Source organism: Amblyomma maculatum, chromosome 11 (genome assembly GCF_055883805.1).
Source record: "Amblyomma maculatum isolate TAMU_Amacu chromosome 11, ASM5588380v1, whole genome shotgun sequence".
NCBI lineage: Eukaryota > Metazoa > Arthropoda > Arachnida > Ixodida > Ixodidae > Amblyomma > Amblyomma maculatum.
In genome coordinates this window covers 36,492,649-36,512,247 of record NC_139354.1, presented here as the reverse complement: position 1 = coordinate 36,512,247, position 19,599 = coordinate 36,492,649, and the positions used below count along the sequence as shown (strand labels likewise).

General features: G+C 43.5%; 1 protein-coding gene across 3 annotated transcripts; it reads left to right on the top strand.

Moving 5' to 3' along the window:
* Nucleotides 1-1,028: 1,028 nt before the first annotated feature.
* Nucleotides 1,029-17,158, top strand: LOC146173500 (abscission/NoCut checkpoint regulator). 3 transcript variants are annotated; one of them, XR_014702234.1, is made up of 11 exons: nt 1,029-1,199; nt 1,349-1,467; nt 5,115-5,165; nt 5,896-6,020; nt 6,603-6,691; nt 9,868-10,053; nt 11,389-11,629; nt 12,138-12,205; nt 12,884-12,956; nt 14,924-15,021; nt 16,451-16,491. XR_014702234.1 is itself a non-coding variant. In XM_084584798.1 (11 exons), exons 1-11 carry the CDS (start codon nt 1,152-1,154, stop codon nt 16,497-16,499), a joined length of 1,143 nt encoding a protein of 380 aa, XP_084440924.1. In that variant the 5' UTR covers nt 1,029-1,151; the 3' UTR covers nt 16,500-17,158. The 3 variants fall into 3 exon arrangements, 2 of the variants coding, with proteins under 2 accessions (XP_084440924.1, XP_084440925.1); XM_084584798.1 differs by having other exon boundaries at nt 12,884-12,952; nt 16,451-17,158; XM_084584799.1 differs by lacking the exon at nt 12,884-12,956 and having other exon boundaries at nt 16,451-17,158.
* The last annotated feature ends 2,441 nt before the right edge of the window (nt 17,159-19,599 follow it).

The following is a 19,599-nucleotide window of genomic DNA, read 5'->3' as shown; positions in this document are numbered from 1 at the left end:
CTCTCATAGCCTGAATTGCTTTGGGACGTTAAACCCCACAAACCAACCAATTGTTTTTTAACTTATAATAATTAATACCGACGAAAATGGGCTGCAGCTGCTCTGGGCTAATTTAGTGTTTGTATACATTTGATTGCATGCATTACGTATCCTCTTTAATTTCAATTCTTCAGGTATCCTTGCTTTCCCGGAATAAGATGTACCACGGAAAACCATGTTGGCTAAAATCAAGAGGCTTTGCGTGATTCGCTATAAAAACGAGTGATTCGAATGCAACACAGCCGAAGTTTGACAGGGACGAAGAAAAGACGCCCAGTCCATACGTGTCCGATCAACCACGCTTCAATTCTGTTTCAAAAAGCGCGCGTAGCATAGCTTCAAACGTTTGTGAGAGGCTACTTTGATAGTACCTCCATATGTTCTTGGTAGTTTTGCGTCATCTATGGCGTCATCGTGTCATAATTCTATATTCTATGGTCCGGTCCAAGACCCACTGAAATACAGACCTGCACAAAAAACAGGGTCCTATGGGACCTCGTGCGCCAACTTTCGTTACCTTTCTCGTCGTTGAGAGCGCTCGGTTGACCTGTTCGTCTGTCATTTTCATCATCATCAAATCACAAATTAATATAAACAAACTGTACCCAGATTAAAAAAAAAAAAGATCTTTGCCCAAGTTATACTTCTAAAATTTTGCCTTTTTGTATTTTAGCAGAGAGTGTTTATTTTTATAATGTTTTTCTGTCGCCAGAAGACATACCGCGATTCCGCTTTGTGCGACGGCACTGCAGTTACTCGCTGCACATGCGCAGAACAGGTGCTTGTGCATTACAGCGTGGACAGATAAATAAACTATAACGATGAAGAAAAATGACAGAACTAATAGACCCTTTTTATTAACAGGTTTACAGTAGCGCCAGGTTACCCGTAGTGTTCGTTTCCTAGCGGCGAAGGCTATGAACTAGAAGGTGCGCGCTGGAGCAGTGCTATCTGTGCAGGTCTGTATTTCAGTCGGTCTTGGTCCGGTCTATGGCCACGCCTTGCCTTTACCGCCTTCTTTATTTTCCTTCCGTGTTGTGTTTTCTTTACGCGGTGAGGTGAGGTGAATCATCTGTTGTGGTCGCGCAATCGCGCGGTAACCGTCGTTGCCAATGTCATGTACTGGGTGTAGTTCGAAGTTCGGACTCCTCACGAGAGAGGTAAGACTGCGCAGCTAATGTCAGATATGAGTGTTTCATGTTGCAGCGTCCGACGCCAGATAATTAGGAATTCATCTGTTCGATCCCTTGTGAACGGCATGTTCGTTATTGCTCTGATTTCGACCTTCTTTTTTTTTGTGCGCACTTAGCACTCGTGTCCGAATTGCCAGTTTTCGTACTGCGCCAAATGCCTGAAGTCGTCTGTCCTGGTGCCGAAGTTGGGCAAAGAGCGCAAAGTTTGTACAACCTGCTTCGAAGCTTTGAGCAGGTAAGCTTATTATTTTCTTTTCTTTTTTTCACGTTTGTTTTTGTAACTGTCGTGTTATCTTCGTAATCGTAGTCTCGACCGCATATGAAACTGAATTGGAGATAGGTATGGCACAACACTTTACAGATTGGACGTGATCGCAGGCAGGAGGCCTTCAGAAGATTTGTTCAAAAACATCCTTACACCTATCTTTGCAGATAAAACCTACGCCGACCTACAACCGTTCTGTGCGATATAGAACACTCTGCACAATGAGAGATTGACTGAGAGATTTGTGTAGTCAGTTTGAAGAGATACTGCTTCACCAGAAAAGTGTGATCCTACGATTACAATTGCCAAAAGACTGTTTCTGCTTCAGTTACTTGTATCATGCACATTGGCAATCTTAAGAGGTCACTTGCTATAATTTGCTGATGAGCTAATTATTATAAACCAGACTGTACCCACTGCAGGGTGGCAAAGGCATCTCTCGTATTATTCCAATTAACCCGATTTTGTGCTAGCTGCATCCACTTGACGCCTGCAAACTTCTTAACCTCATCCACCTATCTAATTTTTTGCTGCCCCCTGCTGCACTTGCCTTCCCTTGGAATACTGTTTAACTGTTACCCATAGAGACCATCGATTATCCTCCCTTCGCATTGCTTGTCTAGCGTGGATGTTTCCTAACTCTAAATGCTACACTGATCATTTTCTATTCCTTAGCTCTCTGCATTGTCCTCAACTTAAGTCGAACCCTTTTCGTTAACCTCCACGTTTCTACCCAGATGAGTATGGGTAAGATACAACTCTTATAAATTTTCCTCTTCAGCAATACTGGTAAGCTGCTAGTCATGACCTGCGAGTACTTGGAAAATGTGCCCCATACCTTCTTTTCCTTGTAGTTATTACTTGGCCCGGATCTGCAGCTACTACTTGTGTCCTAAGTAGGCGCATTCCCTAATTACTTCCAGCTCCTCGCTACCTATTGTAAACTGCTGTTCCTTTCTGAGACATAACCTTTGTCTTGTGCATGTTAACATTTAAGCGTACCTTTCTGCTTTGCCTATCTAGGTTGTTAATCATTCTTTGTAATTCGTCCGCAGAGTTGCTTAACAAGGCAATATATAATTGGTTCATAGGAAAGGAAAGACGCAGTATCTGTCACATTTGTTTTGTGGACACCTGACCATGCCATAAGGGAAGGGAGGAAGGTGGGAGTGAAAGTGGATGAGAGAAAGAGGAGCGATAGTGGAAGGCTACAGAGTAATTTTGACCACCTGGGGATCTTTAGCATGCGCTTGTATCGCACAGCCTCTCCGTTTCGCCTCCATCGAAACGCAGCCGCCAGCGGTCGGGATCGAACCTGGGTACTCCGCCATAGTAGTTGGTGTCTTACCACCGCGGCGAGACTAAGGCAATGTCAGCAAATTGCAGATTGCCGAGATATTGTCAATCAACCCTCATCTCTAAATGTTCCCATTCCAGGTCTCACACTTCCTCTAAGCAAGAGGTGAACTGTACTGGGGAGATCATGTCTCCTTGCCTAACACTTTTCTTTATGGAAATGGGATATCTGTAATGGCTGCTCTGTAGCTACTATAGATATCATCCTGTACTTTCGCATATAGCTCGTCGACACCGTGGTTACACATTGCCTGCATGACTTGGGTTTTGACTGAGTCAAATGCTTCCTTATAATCAATTAATGCTATCTATATAGGCTGGTTATATTCAAACATTTTTCTGTCATCCGGTTGACAGTACGGATAGGGTTGATGGCAGGGTACCCTTTCTGAAAACCTTCCTGATCCTTTATTAGATTGAAGTCTAATTTTGCCCTGATTCTGTTAGCGATTACATTAGTAAATACCTTGTACAGAATGGATAGTAAGCTGATCAGTCTGTCATTTTTTATTCCCTTTATTATGGATTAAGATAATGTTGGTGTTCTTCAAAGATTCTGCTACCGTCGATGTCATGAGGGATTAAATATACAGTGTGGCCAAATTTTCTAGCACAATATCGCCACTTTACTATGACTAATCTGCGGTTACCTGATCATTCCCTGCTGCTTTCCCCCCTTTTATAGCTTCTATAGCTTTCATAACCTCGTTCTTCATTACTGGAAGAATGTCTGATTGCTGTTCAGTACTGCCAATCTCGTTATCATCCTGATTAATTTGGCTGCTTTGTAGATCAGTGTAGAACTCCTCGGCTACTTTGGCTATCTTATCCAAATTAGTAATAGCGTTGCCAGCCTTGTCCTTTAGCGCATACATGTGATTTTTGGCATGCCCTGTTTCCTCTTCGCTTTCAGGCTGTCGCCATCCTTTAGAGCATGCTCAGTTCTCTCTATATTATATGTTCTTATGTTGGACACTTTGCACCTATTGATTATCTTTAATAGCTCTGGCAGTTCTATCCTATCTGTTGGGTTAGAGGCGTTCATGCTTTGGCATTTCTAAATTACATTCTTTTGTCTGCTGAGACAATTTACCTGTATCCTGTCCAACTATCTTACCACATATTTCTGCTGTGCATTCGGTAATGATATTGCTGAGTATATTGTTCATTGTTTCTATACTAAGGTCGTCTTCCTTTGGTAAAGCTGAATATCTGTTCTGTAATGAGATCATGAATTCCTGTACCTTCCCAGTTTAGTTCCGTTCAGTCGTGTCCGACTCTTCGTGACCCTATGGACCATATCACGCCACGCTTTCCGGTCTCTCACTATCTTCCTAACATCATATAACTTCATCTGCAGCGCCTCGAGGATGCCATCTAACCATTGCTTTCGCTGCCTACCCCTTCTCCGGTGACCCTCAACCTTTCGCAACATCAAATCTTTCTCCAGCGACTCCTCCCTTCTCATCAGATGACCAAAGTAGCTGAGCTTTAACTTCTTCCCTCTCATCGCTAATTTGTTGATGAATCTTCCTTGCTAGAGTGTTTCATTGCTTCTTCAAATCTAGACTAATTCGGCACCTTAACTGCTTGTGGTCACTGCATCGCACCTTTTCGATTAGTTCTACATCCTGCACAATGCCACAGCTAAAGCACAGTATGAAGTCAATTTCAATTTTAGTCTCCCTGTTATGGCTTTTCCATCTCCACTGGTGGTTCTTCCATTTGCTGAAGAAGGTATTCATGATTCTGAAGTTATTACATCTTGGGAACTTAACTGATAACCCCCCCCCGTGCACCCGCTGCCTGATCTCCATCCTGCTTTTTGCCTCTCTTGCCATTGAAATGGCCCATCAGTACATTGTACTGTGTTTTCACTGATCTAGTAATAATAGGCTAATCAGTATCTCATTAGCTGTCAAAATTAGCTAAATAAACCCATTTTACTTCAACTTTATACGAAACTGCACACTTGCGCACGCATGCACATCACACACGCATGGATGGAGGCAAAAAGCAAGGCACTCTTGCTCTGTGCAATGTCAGTGCACCTTCAGGAACACCAGGTGGTCGAAATTCTTCTCTGAGCCTTCCACTATGGCGTCTCTCTTAGCCTGAGTCGCCTTGGGATGCCAAACCCCATAATCCAACCAAATCACATTCATCTACGTACAAAATATAGCTGAATCACTATTTTTAGTGTACTGTTGTCTGTGTTTTGCTTGACACTATAAACTGTAAAGTCTCTATTGCTGTCCCAGGACTGCTGTTGGCAAGACAGAACAGAGAGAGCCGCCTGCTGCTTTTCAAAAGTGAGTTAATTTATTATTGGATATCTGCAAGTAATGCTAACCTCTAGAGAGGGAATAAGAATGCCAGAACTGTATTTATAGAATAGTGTTAGGGCTGTGGACGTATGCATAATTTCAGATTCATGAGCATGCTTGAAGTCGAGAAACTATGTTTTTATTTCCACAAAGAATGCAAGTGTTTCGTCTGGAGACTAGTCTACATATGTTGAAAGAGAAATGATTGCTAGATGCACAAATTGTTGCGTGAAAACATGTTATGATAGCACACTCATAAAAAAATTGTAGCACTGTTTATTATCATGAATATTCCTACAATGAGTGCAGCCTGAGCCTATGTCTGTGAATTTGTTTCATTTTATATGTGCTTGTATTTCTTTGTATTTTGTTAAACTTATGTTCTCTCCTGCTGTGACCCTTTATGTTCACAGAGTTTATTAACATTACAGCACTCATAAAGTAATAATAGCCCCTATCATTGCATTTTTGTTTCTTCCACCATAGTCATAGATCGGTATTTCAGTTATGAATCTTAACTTGTTTTTATATAGATTGTGGAAACTGCCTTACACTTAGGGTAGCTGTGATAGGTTCTGTTAACGAACAGCGGTTTTTTGTGATGCAATTATAAAAACAGGGACAAGTGACTGTTGAAATACTGACAGTGCAGGAACTGTCCAGCTGAACAAAACATATATCCCTCTGTTTTTTCTCTCTTACCTTGACCCCAAAGGCGGATGGACGCCCTGAACAACAAATCCGAAGCCAAAGACTCTGTGCCGTCTGTGGGAGGTGGTTCCGCCCCTCACGTGGAGGAGATCGAGAACCGCCTGAAAAAGTTGCGTCAAGACAGCAAAGGTCAGAGCCTCAATGCTCTCGCTGCTTGTCAGACACATCACATAAGCTACTAGTTTCGTGGGTTATAAATGCTGTTTATGCACAACTTTCCACTGCAAAAAAAATGCCATTTAATGTGTTCCCAGCTGAAGTAACAATTCTCTGTACTGGGCTGTGTTCCAAGCTACTATCCGACTTTTTAATTATTAGTATGTCTTAGACAGGAAGTGGCTACTATACAGTGGGTGCTTGTGAATATGCTACACTAGCAAGATTTGAGGCCGAAAGCTTTTTTCTTACAGTTACTTGGAATGGAATCGCTGTTGATCAAGCAAAAGTAGTCTTGCTTTCAATGTTTATACAGAATGTCATCCTAACAGTCACAAGGCAATAATCTTTTCTGTCATTGTTGAAGACATATCCTCCAGTACTGCTCGTGGTGGAGACCGTTGTTTGTCTTTCGAGCCTTAATTGCTATGGCAGAGTTTTGGGGGTTGTCAATGAACTCGCTCATTGACCTGCGAAGTGCTTTATCTTAGAATGCTTGTTACCGTTTTGAATGAAAGCCTGTGATTGCTGACTGAATGTTGCCTCAAATTACAGATGTTATTCCAATCCACGCTGACATTGAGGACAGGCTCGCCAAGCTTAAAGAGGTTGATGTTTCGTATTACCGACAGCCTCCAATCACGGTGAGCGGAATTGTCTCGCAAAAGCTCGTTTGAACTTTCATTGCTTGCAGTAACATACTAGGACTTAAATGTTGTAACATATCCATAACACTGACTTGTAACTGGGTCCAGTAAGATTAAAAAGCCGTCATTGTGCCGTTGTTAGCCATTAAATCCAGGCTGCGAGTGTGATGCCTACACTTACCGGATTTTGTAGCAGTCAATTTTGGCATTTCATTTCTTTCCTTGGTACTGCAAAAGATTGAAACCCGACAGCAACAGCTGTAACTCCTCGGTGTACCTGTGATGACGTGGCGAACTGTGCAGATTCAGTGGACACACATCTTTTTCAGTTTGCCATCTTCGTTACGGTGGCGTTTTTGTAGACTGTGTGGGTGTTTTTGCACACACAATCTCGGCAACTGAAATGTTTTTCCATGTTTTGATCTCCCCTCAACGAAAGTGTTGTTGAATTTTTGTAGGCTATTATATATAGATAAATGAATGGAGTACAAGCATACTAATCCGCCTTTTGCGGGAGGATGTGGCGCCATCATGCGGGAGCAGGCGAGAAACACATTGGACGGCAGTGTAGCAGACGACGCGAAAGCGCACCATACGAAATGGCCACGCCAACGCAGGTAAAAGGCGAAAGTTCCCCCCCTTTTTTGGCCTCGGGGCGGAAAGTAGTGACAGTGATTGCAGTATATCATGTTCACGCAGTATGGGGGAATGTACAGCGTTTTCACAATCCACTCATAACGCACGCATATACTATCTTCATATTGTAAGAGCGTGTAGCGCGGGCTGTGTTCGACGTGACAGAATGAGACGCTCTCAGCGTGCAGGTTTTCAGCAGACAGGAGAGCGCAGAGGCAGAGAGAGAGAGAGAGAGGGATCTCAAAGGGCAAAGCAGCCAGGGGTTTGTTGATGCTGCAGAGCTAGGTGGAATCGTCTCCTGTGACTTCGAGCGGCGCATATGCGCGGGGTGGGGTGTCTTGAGTTACCGAGCACAATGTGGTCACTGCGGCGCTGGCATGGCGCAATGGGCGTCGCTTCCTCTTTGTGTCATCTACAAGCGTGCAGCTATAGGATTTCATCTACGAAGCTCGGCAGAGAGGCACTTATACACACCCCCTGAAAAGGAGATTGTTCCGGCCGGAATGCACACCTGCAGGAAACGCGCGGCATTTTTCTGGCAACGGATGATTCAGCGCTCGGTTTCTGCCCTCAGGAGTCAGGACGGATGTGGTCGCAGTGGTGAAAAGGTTCTCGGTGCACAGAGAATGGTCATTCTGTTGTGAAAGGATCCACAACCTTTCTGCCTTCGCCGCGATTTCTGCGGAATCAACGACTTGGTGATACATGTGCATCTCCTACATATCGGATGCGCATCTCGGTCAGCAACCAACCCTGTTCTACGTCCAGAGTGATCTACTCTGCAAATGAACGAGCATGAACCCTCCAGGAGACTCATTTGTGCCGGGCGGTTTCCTTGCCGTTGCAAACGGTTGGACGAAGACGACGATTATCAAGCTCCCTAACGAAGTGCATCTGATTGCGTACACCAAAGGAACAAAATCCGAATGCTTTGGCGTGCACGAAGGCGAGCCTTTAAGGTAAAAAAAAATACTGTGCGTCGTGCAAGAGTGTGCGTCATATGCTCCGAGCGGCAAAAACACAGATACTACAGGTATGTATGCATCTAAAGGAAATATGCATGATGAAAAGTACCTACTGGAGTTTGCACCCAGCCTTTAACGCACCAGTGATAGCTGCAATGAGGATTTCTTCGGAGCGTGATTGCTTTAGTTGCGCCGGGGCCTGAAGGCGATGTATTTTGTCGTTTCTTTTCTTTATGTGCGAAAGGGCTAGGTCGCTTACATATCACAGGCGGCTGTGTGCGCTAGACCATAATATTTACCATGTTTTATCGTGACTGCCACCTGACTAACAAGAAAATAAAATACTGTGTTTTAATGCACTGCGGTTCGCGAGCCTCATGACCAGCTCGACCACTCGGCTCGCAAACGGCGGTGCATCACAACAAACGCCCAATTTTTTTTTTCTTTTTAGTCAGGCGGCAGTCGCGATAAAACATGCTAAATATTACGGTCTAGCGCACACAGCCACCTGTGATATCTGCGCTAACCGGCCCCTTCGCACATAAAGAAAACAAACGACAAAATACATCGCCATATGAGGTTCCTTCGCACGTAAAGTAAACACGCCCCGAACAAATGCTCATTGCGGCTATCACTGGTGGGTTACAGGCTTGGTGCAAACTGCAAACTACAGTAGATACTTTTCATCATGCACATTTCCTTTAGATGCATACATACCTGTAACGAAGTGTTTTTCGCTCAGTTGAAAGTCGAGAGTATGCAGTCGGTTGCTAAGGTCGGCCATTCACATCTTGACGCTTGGTGGCCCTAATTAAGGCTTCACGTCGTTGGTGGTCGCGGTTCGCCGAAGGAAACCTGAAAAACCGCGTCTTGCATCTCGGCACGCTTAGAGAGTGGCAACCGTACGCGGCAGATGTGGTTGACATCGCTTTGCCAAGCCTGTGACGGTCACCGTGCCGCCCGGTGCCGCCAGCTCCTCCCGTGCACTGGCAGCGCCGAGAAACGCCGTCGACGCCGTCCAATGTGTTTCCATCGGCCGCCACTATGACTTTGTGCATGCGCAGAAAACTCGCACAAAAGGCGGATTAATGCATGTGTGAATTAATGAATTAAGGACCTTTTATGTGCAGAGGAAGGCCCATGGTCATCCGTAGTGAACAGTGGGAAAGCCCACTAGAAGTAATATTTAATTGCAATTGCAGGGATAAAAGTCAGAAAGTGGTTAGGCATAACGCATAAAGTATACAGACTTTTTGTATACAGTAAGCAGCAAGATTCTTTTTAATAATTATTATGGAGGCCAAAGAAAGCATTTGATTAAAGGTATGGATCACACATTTTGGGCTAGTTGGTTTAGCATGTTTCGGGCTAGTTGGTGTAACACGTTTTGGGCTAGTTGGCTTTGCTCTGGGATGGAACACAGTGCAAAACCACAATGGACAGAAGTAGTCTCTTTCTTTGTTCGTTGTGGTTTTGCACAGTTTTCCATCCCAGATAGAGACTTGGAAATCTGCGGGAGTACCGTGAATGAATGAGTTAACTGCCATATGACTTGCTAACCTTTCTTCACAGGTGTACACAAACGTCAGGAGACGGTCGGATGGGCAAAAGGCTGGCGATCTGTTTGCCCAGGTCATGAATGAGGTGGCGATAGACAGGCGCCGCGCCCAGGTTATCAAGGCAACCACCGATGAGATGGAGCAGCGTCTGGCACGCCTGCGTGACCTAAGCAAGGATTCGGTGGATGCGGACCCTCAGGTGAGAAGGACCCTTGCGTGCAGATCCTGGGGGTTTGCACTCTCACAAGCTTTAGCGAAAAAATCCTTAGCAAGTCTTCAGAAGACCTGTAAAAACTGCTGTTTATTTTCCCACAAATTTGTTGCACCGCTGTTCGTGATCAGTGTTCTCACAGAAAAGACTGTAGCTTGTCTCAGTAACAGCTCACTGCAACGACCAGGATACACGTAATTGCTTGCTTTTTAAGCAAAAAGTAAACAGCACTTCTAAATACTGCACTGTAGTAATGTCAGTGAATATTTTTGTTTCATAACACATTCTGCCGTCATCAGTTACATATTCTTTTCCACTCTTGGTGTCTTGCATTAAGGACACTCAATAGATAAATCAATACAAACATGTGAATCACTAATTATAGCTGCTAGCGTGATTTTGGCACTTTTTTACTGCTCTTAAATATACTTGCCTGTGTGAAAACAAGTCTAATACATGCACTACGATTGCTTGCAGTGTGCATCAAAATTAAGCTGGCCACTTTTATTCTCCAGAGCAAGGTTCAGGTAGTAGTATTAATAAAAGTAGGAAGGCTGGAATGGTGCTTCAGCAGTCTAAGCATGGCTAGAAGTATACACTGTGGGGAGGTGCTTTCTTTTTACCGGGAATAGTGCAAAAACTTCTAGATGTTTAGCGACTGCTTTGGAGACTGAAAAGTGGTGTGCATTTTTATATTTAATATATTCCATCCTTAATCTTAAGCACGACATGTGCAGAAATGTCACATTCTCATATGGGGCATGGTGCAGCTGGATGGAATAGACACGCATTTGCTTGCGACCATCCCTGTTTTTCCGCAGTCACATGTTTGTACCGACTTGTAAAATCATATACAACAGAATCTTTGTATACGATCTCGGTCGATGTGGATTTCTGGAGAATATCAACTCGTAACATTTCCTGCCCAGTGTTCATTGTGTATGATATGAAAAATTTCTGTTGTTCCTAATGCTCCCATGCTACTACGGATTACAAGGACACTCAAGCTATGACCATACCCTCGAGCGCGAAGTACTACCTACGCGTTGCGGACACACGATTGCCTGCCACACGGTATGCATTGCAAGCAATGGACAGCGGTGCACAGTCATAAATAAATCCGCTGAGCCATAAGGAGATCTCCGTGAGCACATTTTCCATGCTTCTGCATATGGATTTTCTTAGTTTCCGACGGCACTATTTTTGCAATCACATAAGATTCCACTCAACGGGATTTCGCTGCGATGCCCATAGTTTTGACAAAACGCAAAAGATGTCATGTTTGATGACTTGTAAACATGAAGTGTGCCTGTCTTTGTTCAGGCAACAACTGAGGAAGCACCCGTAAGTGAGCTTGGCGTTACGTCAGTGCAACCTCTGGAGCCCAGTCAGAGTGCACCGAAAGAGAGCGAACTGAAGGACGAGCCACCCATCGATGAAGTCGCTCAGCTGATTGGCCGGGAGCTGAAGGCGGCTGCAGAAGACGCAAAGAAGGGCCTTCAGGAGCTCCAAAAGGACAAGGACCTCATGAAGGAGCTCAGCAAAATCAGAGCTAAGAAGCAGGGTAATATGGCAACCTTGTGAGCTACTGTGTGGCGTGCTATAGGGGAGGACTCCAATGCAGTTTCAAAAATTTCAACCATTTGTGCTATTTTAATGTGTGCTAATGTCGCAGAGCACTAAGGTATCTTTTTTCTATTTCACCTGTGCCAAAATGAAGCCTCAATTATGTGATAAACGGCCCTCATTATACTGTAATGGGGAATGTTGCTTTTGTGATGCCTTTATTCATGCGGGTGTTTTCGTGTAATAATGCATCGCGTAACGAGGGCATTTCCCATTTAGTCTGTCATCGTTATCACAGGAGTGCAGCAGACTTGTAAGTAATCAGTTTTTGAGCTTGTCAGACAGGGACAAGTCATTCCTGCTGAGATAAGTTCACGTTTTTGTGTGTACAGTGGCTGCAAGTCAACTCTTGGAGGCTCGTTTTGGAATGTCCTGTTGCATTTTTTACGTTGTAAGCTTTGCTCCAAGTCTAGCGTGGTGGTTTATCCAGTGTACGAATTGTGCAGGTAAAAAGGAACCTGGTGATGGGTCTGACTCCGACGACAGTGCAGAGGCGGACGCTGTTGTGGCAAGGGTAAGAGAACAGCAGCAAAAAAAAAAAAAAAAAAATGGGGATTGGGTGCTATCAAATGCAAACTGTGGACTTTATTAATAAACTAGAACTGCCAGTCTATTTGGACTGGCGCTTTGGTCTTGTTAACATTGATGAAAAAAAGAAAAATTAATTCAAGCTCCATGCAATTAAAGAAACTCTTGATTCCCTACTAATTTATTTTTATTTAGCAAGCCGACAAAGACTTATCACCGAAACTTTCGATTGGCGCACTGTGGACCATCAGCAGGTAAAAAAAAAAACTGCATCTGTACAAAAACACCTCGCTGTGTTGTGTTAGCGTAACAGGAGGGAAACTTCTTTTGATAACTGCTCTTTTGGAGATTCATTTTTATCTTGCTGTAGTTTTAATGGTAATTTTATGTGTTTACTAAAATTAGTCGGTGATAGGTCCTTTATGTCATCGCTAGGGTTAGCAATTCCATAAGGTTTGTGAGTTAGCTCTTCGCAGAATATACGTAATTGTCCAAAATGCATAAATGTTTCGAAAAATTATGCTCAAGCATGTTTTTCTTTTTTTTTTTTTTTAAGTGACGTGTTCCATATTAAGATATGGAAATGAACAGTTGACTTTATAGACTTCAAGTGACTTCGGCAGCCATAAGCAGCGTTTTTTTTTTTTTCCTTATTCTGATCTAGCTGCTTGAAGAGTCAAAGCTCGAGGAGCAGGAAGAATTGGAGGAGCTGGGTTTGGACCCAAGCGGTGAGGTTGGTAAGGCTGCCTCAGTTCACTGCACTCTACTGACTGCATTCGGGTTTCAGACCATTAAAAATCGGACGATGGCGCAGTTTTGGAATCGCAGTTGATTCCTCCAGTTTTCGATGCTCTTAGACGGTGCTTGCCTGCAGTGGTGCCCTTGGTTAATCTATAGTCTTTTTTTTTTTTTCTTCTTACACTGTAGTAGGCCTCTGTTTTCAACTATGAATTTCTCAGCAATATCTAGCAACATCTTGCTGCGAAACAAGCGAAAAGGAAAAATTTTAGTGGAGTCCTTAGAGAAGGACACTGGGGAGTCGTGAGAAATTTCAGTTGGCCCGTATCGACACGGTGCCACTTGCTAATGATGAAGATGCCGCTTTCTTCAAAAACGGAGCTTTTGTAATCAAATTCATTGCAGGCAGGTAAATGAAGTCCAGTTTGTACCATGACCGGCCAGTTTCTAAAGCACTATCTAAACTATTGTGCCAATGTTTCTTGTGGGGCGGATCCCCTCCCCAGTCCAAGCTATTATATAGTCTAACCCGGTTATATTTAACCCGGATATATCGAATTTTGGTTATATCGAACTCACGGAATATCCCCTTGAAAATCCCATGTAAAAGTACAGGAATGCCGCGTCGTATATCAAACTCAATTCTACCGGTCGTTCGATATATCGAACTCCGCACCACGCACTGGAAAGTGTGCCTTCCCCAAAGACGATCGCATCACCCTTGGCCGTTTGCCGCGTGACGTTTTCAAGCCACGCGCGGAAGGAATGAAAGGGGACAGTTCAGCGACGGCTGGTCTGGGCAGCATCACGCCCATTCCCCAAAGGCGCGCGCAACTGCAGTTATCGTTTCCCGCGCGCCAGCACATGACGTTTGCAAGCCATGTGCGTGGGTGTGCCCATCCGTTTGCCGAGCTATCTCTCTCCTTCAGCACGCGCTACGCATGCGCCAAGCCAGCTCAGCCCGTTTTCAGACAGATTTTGGACGCTGACTCCAGCGTGTGTTGCGAACCCTCTGCGCTCAGCGGCTGACGTGGCTATGGCGCTTGCGGACATTAAGTGGTGGCATATCTTTTTTTCTCTCTCTTTTCTTTTTTTTTTCTTTTTGTGAGTCATCCATTTTTATAGTTGTGCTGTACGCGCGGCGTAGCGTAAGATATGGCGGCTGCGGGCGTTAAGAAGCGGCAGTTTTATTTATTTATTTTTTTTTGGCGGGAGTCGTTTATCCTTGCATGCATGAATCAACGAAAGCGCGTGGTCAGCTGCTGCGATCATGACGCCCACCCCAAGCGCGGCGTGATAAATCGAACCAGGCTTGTGCAATCAAGCCATCACGGGCACTCTGCCAAGTTCGCTCCCCGCCACCGCAGGAGCTATCAAAAGATAAACGCGCCGTGACGTTATCGCTGCGCAGCATCTTGGCACGCTGCCAATGAGCTGTGGATGAGACGACCGAAACGGAGTGACGCGCGCCATCGACATGCAGGCGAAAACGCTCGCGATTACGATTTCTGCCGCGGCGACACAGAAACCTTGTTTTGAGCTGCCGCGGTGGCTCGAGCGGCTAGAGGGACGCAGTTCCAACAAGTTTGAAATTTTTCGCTCTGTCGCTGCCGCTCATCGCTGAGATCGCTCAATCGCTTTCATGTGAGCGAGCTGGCCTTAACATTTTTTTTTTTTTTTTCAAAATTCTCGGGTGCAAAAGTGGAGAGTGGGTTCATTATGCAAGTGGGTTGATTACGCGACAAATGCGGTATCATTTTTTCGCATCGTAAGTGCCGTTACAAGCCGATTTCTGTATATCGAATTATCGATATATCGAACTATTTCGCGATCCCCTTCGAGTTCGATATATCCGGGTTCGACTGTATACACTGCCTTTCACTTGCCATGGGTTTGACCATTTGATCAATTTTTTTATAGAATGCAAGAGATTGGGCTGGTTGTTTAATTGCATTCACTGTTGCAGGAAGTTGAGGAGCTGCCATGGTGCGTCATCTGCAACGAAAATGCAGTCCTGCGTTGTCTCGGTTGTTCGAATGACCTCTACTGCCGCCGTTGCTACAAGTGAGTTTAAAAAGCACATTTGAGGGAGGGGGCTTCCTTGCACTATCACCTGAAATGGTGACCCTGTGGTATTATTGCACGACAGCTGACAAAAGTAAAAGCCCCGAAACAACACCAAATATGAGGGACACCATAACAGAATGCCGAATCAATTTAGACTGCACCTGGTTCTTAACCTGCACTAACATTGCACAGCACACAGATGCCTTTTACGTTTCACCCCATCAAAATGTGGCTGCCAGGATCAGGACTAAACGCGTGGCCTTGGGGTCAGCAGCCAAATGCCAAAGCCACTGAGATAACATGGCACATTTGGCAACTAAGTATGTGAACGCTGTGAACAGCTCAGTCGTGACGCTATACTATAGTGACATTATTTTGTAGAAGTACCACAGAGCTTAAGATACACAGTGTTCTGCTCGTGTGCAATTGTCGCCTGCAAATACACATGCCTAGCCTAACTAAAGGGGTCTAACCCTCTGGGCCGGTAGCTTGCTCACAATGGACAATGTTAAGTAGCATTTTGTATGGACAGATTATCCAATAGCAAATCCCCCGTACATTTATTTCTTGAGTTTTGATAGTTTCAGAAAGAGGCATACAAAGTGGAAATAATTACCTAAGAAATGAAAAGGCAACAGGGCTCTTGATGGGCCGAAAATCGTGGAAAAGATTTTTTGAAGACATTTTGAAATCTGCAGCCCATCTCCTATATGCAAGCTGATTTATTCACTCCCTAAGCCATTAACTCAACCTTATAAGGTACAAACGAGCTGAATTCCAATCTCTGTTCATTTTTTTCTAGTTTTCTCAATAAATTAATTTTTGACAAGTTGCTAGTTTGCAAGAAAGATGTCTTTGCACCTAGAGCAGATAAAGGAATAATTTTTATTTCAGCATGCTCTTGAGTGATTAAACTATACAATGTTGGGAACAGATTTCTCGTTTTATTCCAGATATTTTCTGTGCACAATTTAAATGCCTCATAAATCACTTTGCCTGCATCGAATTACATACAGCTTTGTAAAGTGACTAATATTGCTGTAATTCAAAAAGTAATCCGTACATTGTATTCCTTATACTATATACTATCTAGCCACACAATAATAGTTTTCTGGTTAGTGGTTTTTTTTCTGTTTCTGTAAAGAAAGGATGAAAATGTTGAATATTTTGAAACGAACTCAAATATATAGGGAAAGCGATTGCATATTTGAAAAAAAGTAACAAAAAATGTTTGAAGAGCCCTGCCTCCTTTGTCACTGCAATGCATCCGTAGCTTTCTAGCATCCACCTTTGTCATAGCGAATATATAGTATACTAATCTGGTAGTTGAGGCTTCGTTCTGAATTAGAACAGGAGCATTTTATTTTCTGTAAAAACAATGCCGTTTGTATTGTGATGAGCAGTTGCTTTCTTCTCGTCTTCTCAGGGAGTGTCATGACACTGGGCCGCATCAAACAACGCCGCTGAAGAAATAGGACCAAAACCGGTGCTGTGCTGCTTCTAGATTACCGCAGATGGACTTGCTACTGTCGCTAGGCGCTGCCTTCAACAGCAAAGTGTCCAATGCATTGTCAACACGGCACGCCCCTACGCAACTTTTGTGTCTTCTGCATTCCTTAAACATGTTTATATTTGCTAGGCCTGTCTGCCTGCGTGCAGCATTTTATTATGAAATGGCACCTATCAAGCCAAGTACACCGTTTGGCTAATAGTTTATACTTGCATAATTTGCACTTTAAACAAATCTTGAGAGTGGGCACAGAGAATGGCCTGTAAATATGGCAAATTGCCAGAGAGTAATGTTGCTGTGCAATAGTTTTAAATCTACTCCATCTCATGTCCCAAGATTCGGAACAGCAAGAGGGGCAGAGACTGCAACATTGCAGTTTTTGTATGCTTCATGCAAAACGCACTAAATGTTGATGCCATGGCCATCATTTACCTGTTAAGACAAACTAAAAGAAGAAATCCAGTTATAAATCTAAGTTACCAATTCCAAACTGTGGTCTATGTTCATTAATGTATTATGCACTATTTCAAAAGAACATGCACCTGAAATTTGTTGCTGTGTTGCTTCAACATTGCAGCTGATGTGCTGTGTATTGACGGAGTGATTAAACTGCTTAAGACCATGCCTAGTTTCGTTGTCAAGTCTTGAATTTTGTATTGCTGCGAAAAGTTTAATATTTGAAAACTGGCTCTGCAACTGTGACTGCATAGGCATGCAAAGAATACAGATTAACACATGATTTCACGCAGCATCTCACTGAAATCAAAGTAACAGCTCTAATAACTTCTAATCGTTTGGTTATGACACGCTGTTGGTAGCTACTATACTCTGGCCAGCACACCAATTAAACCTTTGTTTTGTGTGAACACTAACGATATGTGTCTGTATGAACATACGGAGCGATTTGCAGGAACAGTTGGTTATGTAGCCAATTTTGGTGCACCAGTTAAAGTGGAGTTAGGCACAAAATCATACAGAACCTTTTGTTGGCCAAGTAGGTTAGACATAATTCATGCAATCAGCACCAAGACGAGGACGAAAACTGACAACACATGTTCATTTCTTTTTTTACCTTGTCCTTGCGTTGGTTGCTTGAATTAATATAAATCACCAAAAAAGTGAGCTGCGAGAATGTCAGTGTAGAGTAAACACAAACCCACTCTCTACGGTAATCCTCTAGACTACATTTCAGTTTCATGTAAAGCTAATTTCTTATCTTCAAACTCATTTCTGGACATGCTTGAGCAAATATTTGTGATCATGTAAAGTTGCGAATGGGCTGTTTCAAATTAAGGCGAACCCAGCAGCAAAAAATGAAAAGTGGAGAATGTGAAACTTTTTCTAGTCAACAAGGAGCAACATTGACGTTATCTCAAGAAGTGGGGCCAAGCTTCTGAAATAGACATGTTCCTTGTTAACTTCTGTGCCTAGACCCGTCAACTTGAAGGAAATATAATGCAAAAAGTCTGGGTGACTTTTAGGGCTGGAACATAATTCCAGCATCCTAGGACTACAAGGACTGCCCAATTTTCTCTGAAATTCCGCATTGCACATTAAAATACATACATCACCCTGTGACACTCCCCTAGGACTGCTAAACAATTTGCAAATGACTTTCTGCTGTTCCAAGTTTCAACACTCAGGGAATGGTTGCAGTTTGGCCTGTGTGGATATTCAATAATTTTTTAATATTCGGTCAAATATTTGACTATTTGACATTCGATCGATCCAAATGTTTAGTATTCCTAATCTGAAATTATTAGTCTTCGGCAAATAATGCATTGCGCAGCTTCGGCTGAAAGTACCTCCTCGTACCTGTGGGCACTTCATTGAACAGGGACCGGTTCCAAGCATACGCCCGTGTGTATGTGCCAGAAACTGCACCAGTTTGGAGGACACAAGGCAACTAACAAGACAACTCCATTTTTGGCACGGGGCTGTGCAAAGACAAGTAAAATTCTCGCGGTGCTCCTGGTACTCATTTGGGGAAGACTGCCAGAAGTTCAGTCAGGAATTTCTCTTGGTTGCCGGTAAAACAGGCTCTGCCACAATGGTCTGGCAAGCGTGGCCGCTGCTTCATACTTCGCAAAAAAATTCATACAGCAAAAAATTACGGAGCACTTGGGTCACTTTGAGAGTGCAGTGCGATAGCATTAGAAGCAACATTGATGCTGCAAGTTTTTGCCACTGCAGCCCAACATGCTGTCGCTTTTTTTTACCGCTTACAGTAGGCTCTAGATCGAACCCAGCAACTTTGGTTTGTCCTTCTGGAGCCGGTGTTAATTCTGGTTCCCTTCGAACCAGATACGCAAAGCTGTATAGACACATCTGCACATAACAAAGCATGACCACCAACTGCAGCAGAGCCAACCGCTAAGCTACCATACTGACACCACTCTTGGCTATGCCATATGGCTAGCACAAATTCCAACTCCCGACACACCTGCAAACTCTGCCACGTCACTTGTCTCGTGACGTCACATCCCCCGGCGACCAATTAGTGCTCAGCTATGCCATTGACACCATAATTGCAATCAATGAAGGAATGTTCCGACAACTCTAAAACAAAACGGGAATCTCGTGACATCGCAGTTTTAGCGAAATTAGGGCACACATATGTGTACCCTAATTTCGCTACATTGTTATTGATCAAAGAAAGCTATACAAAAGGGAACAAAAGCAGACAGATCAAGCTATATAGAGAAAAAAAAATGCAAGAAAGCAGGAGAAAGCGTCCGTTAGTCCTAAATATTTTATTTGTAATTAGACTTTCCCAATCTCCAATGGCTGTTCAGCCATGTTTGCAAAAGGTCAAACGAACTTTAACGCATATGATATTAGAAAACTAATGCACTTTCTCTTCTTTCTATAATATTCTCGAGTGTTGGGGAAAAATCAAAGATTTCGAAAATGCTCATTGAGACAATTTTTTTTGCGTGTCTGTGTGCCAGAGTTATTTGAATAATTGCTTCAAAGTTATTTGAAAAAACAACAAAAAAATGGTATGGGACTTAATACAACATACCTGTGTGTAGTGTGTTTAGTTCACTCTAAGCATGAAAACT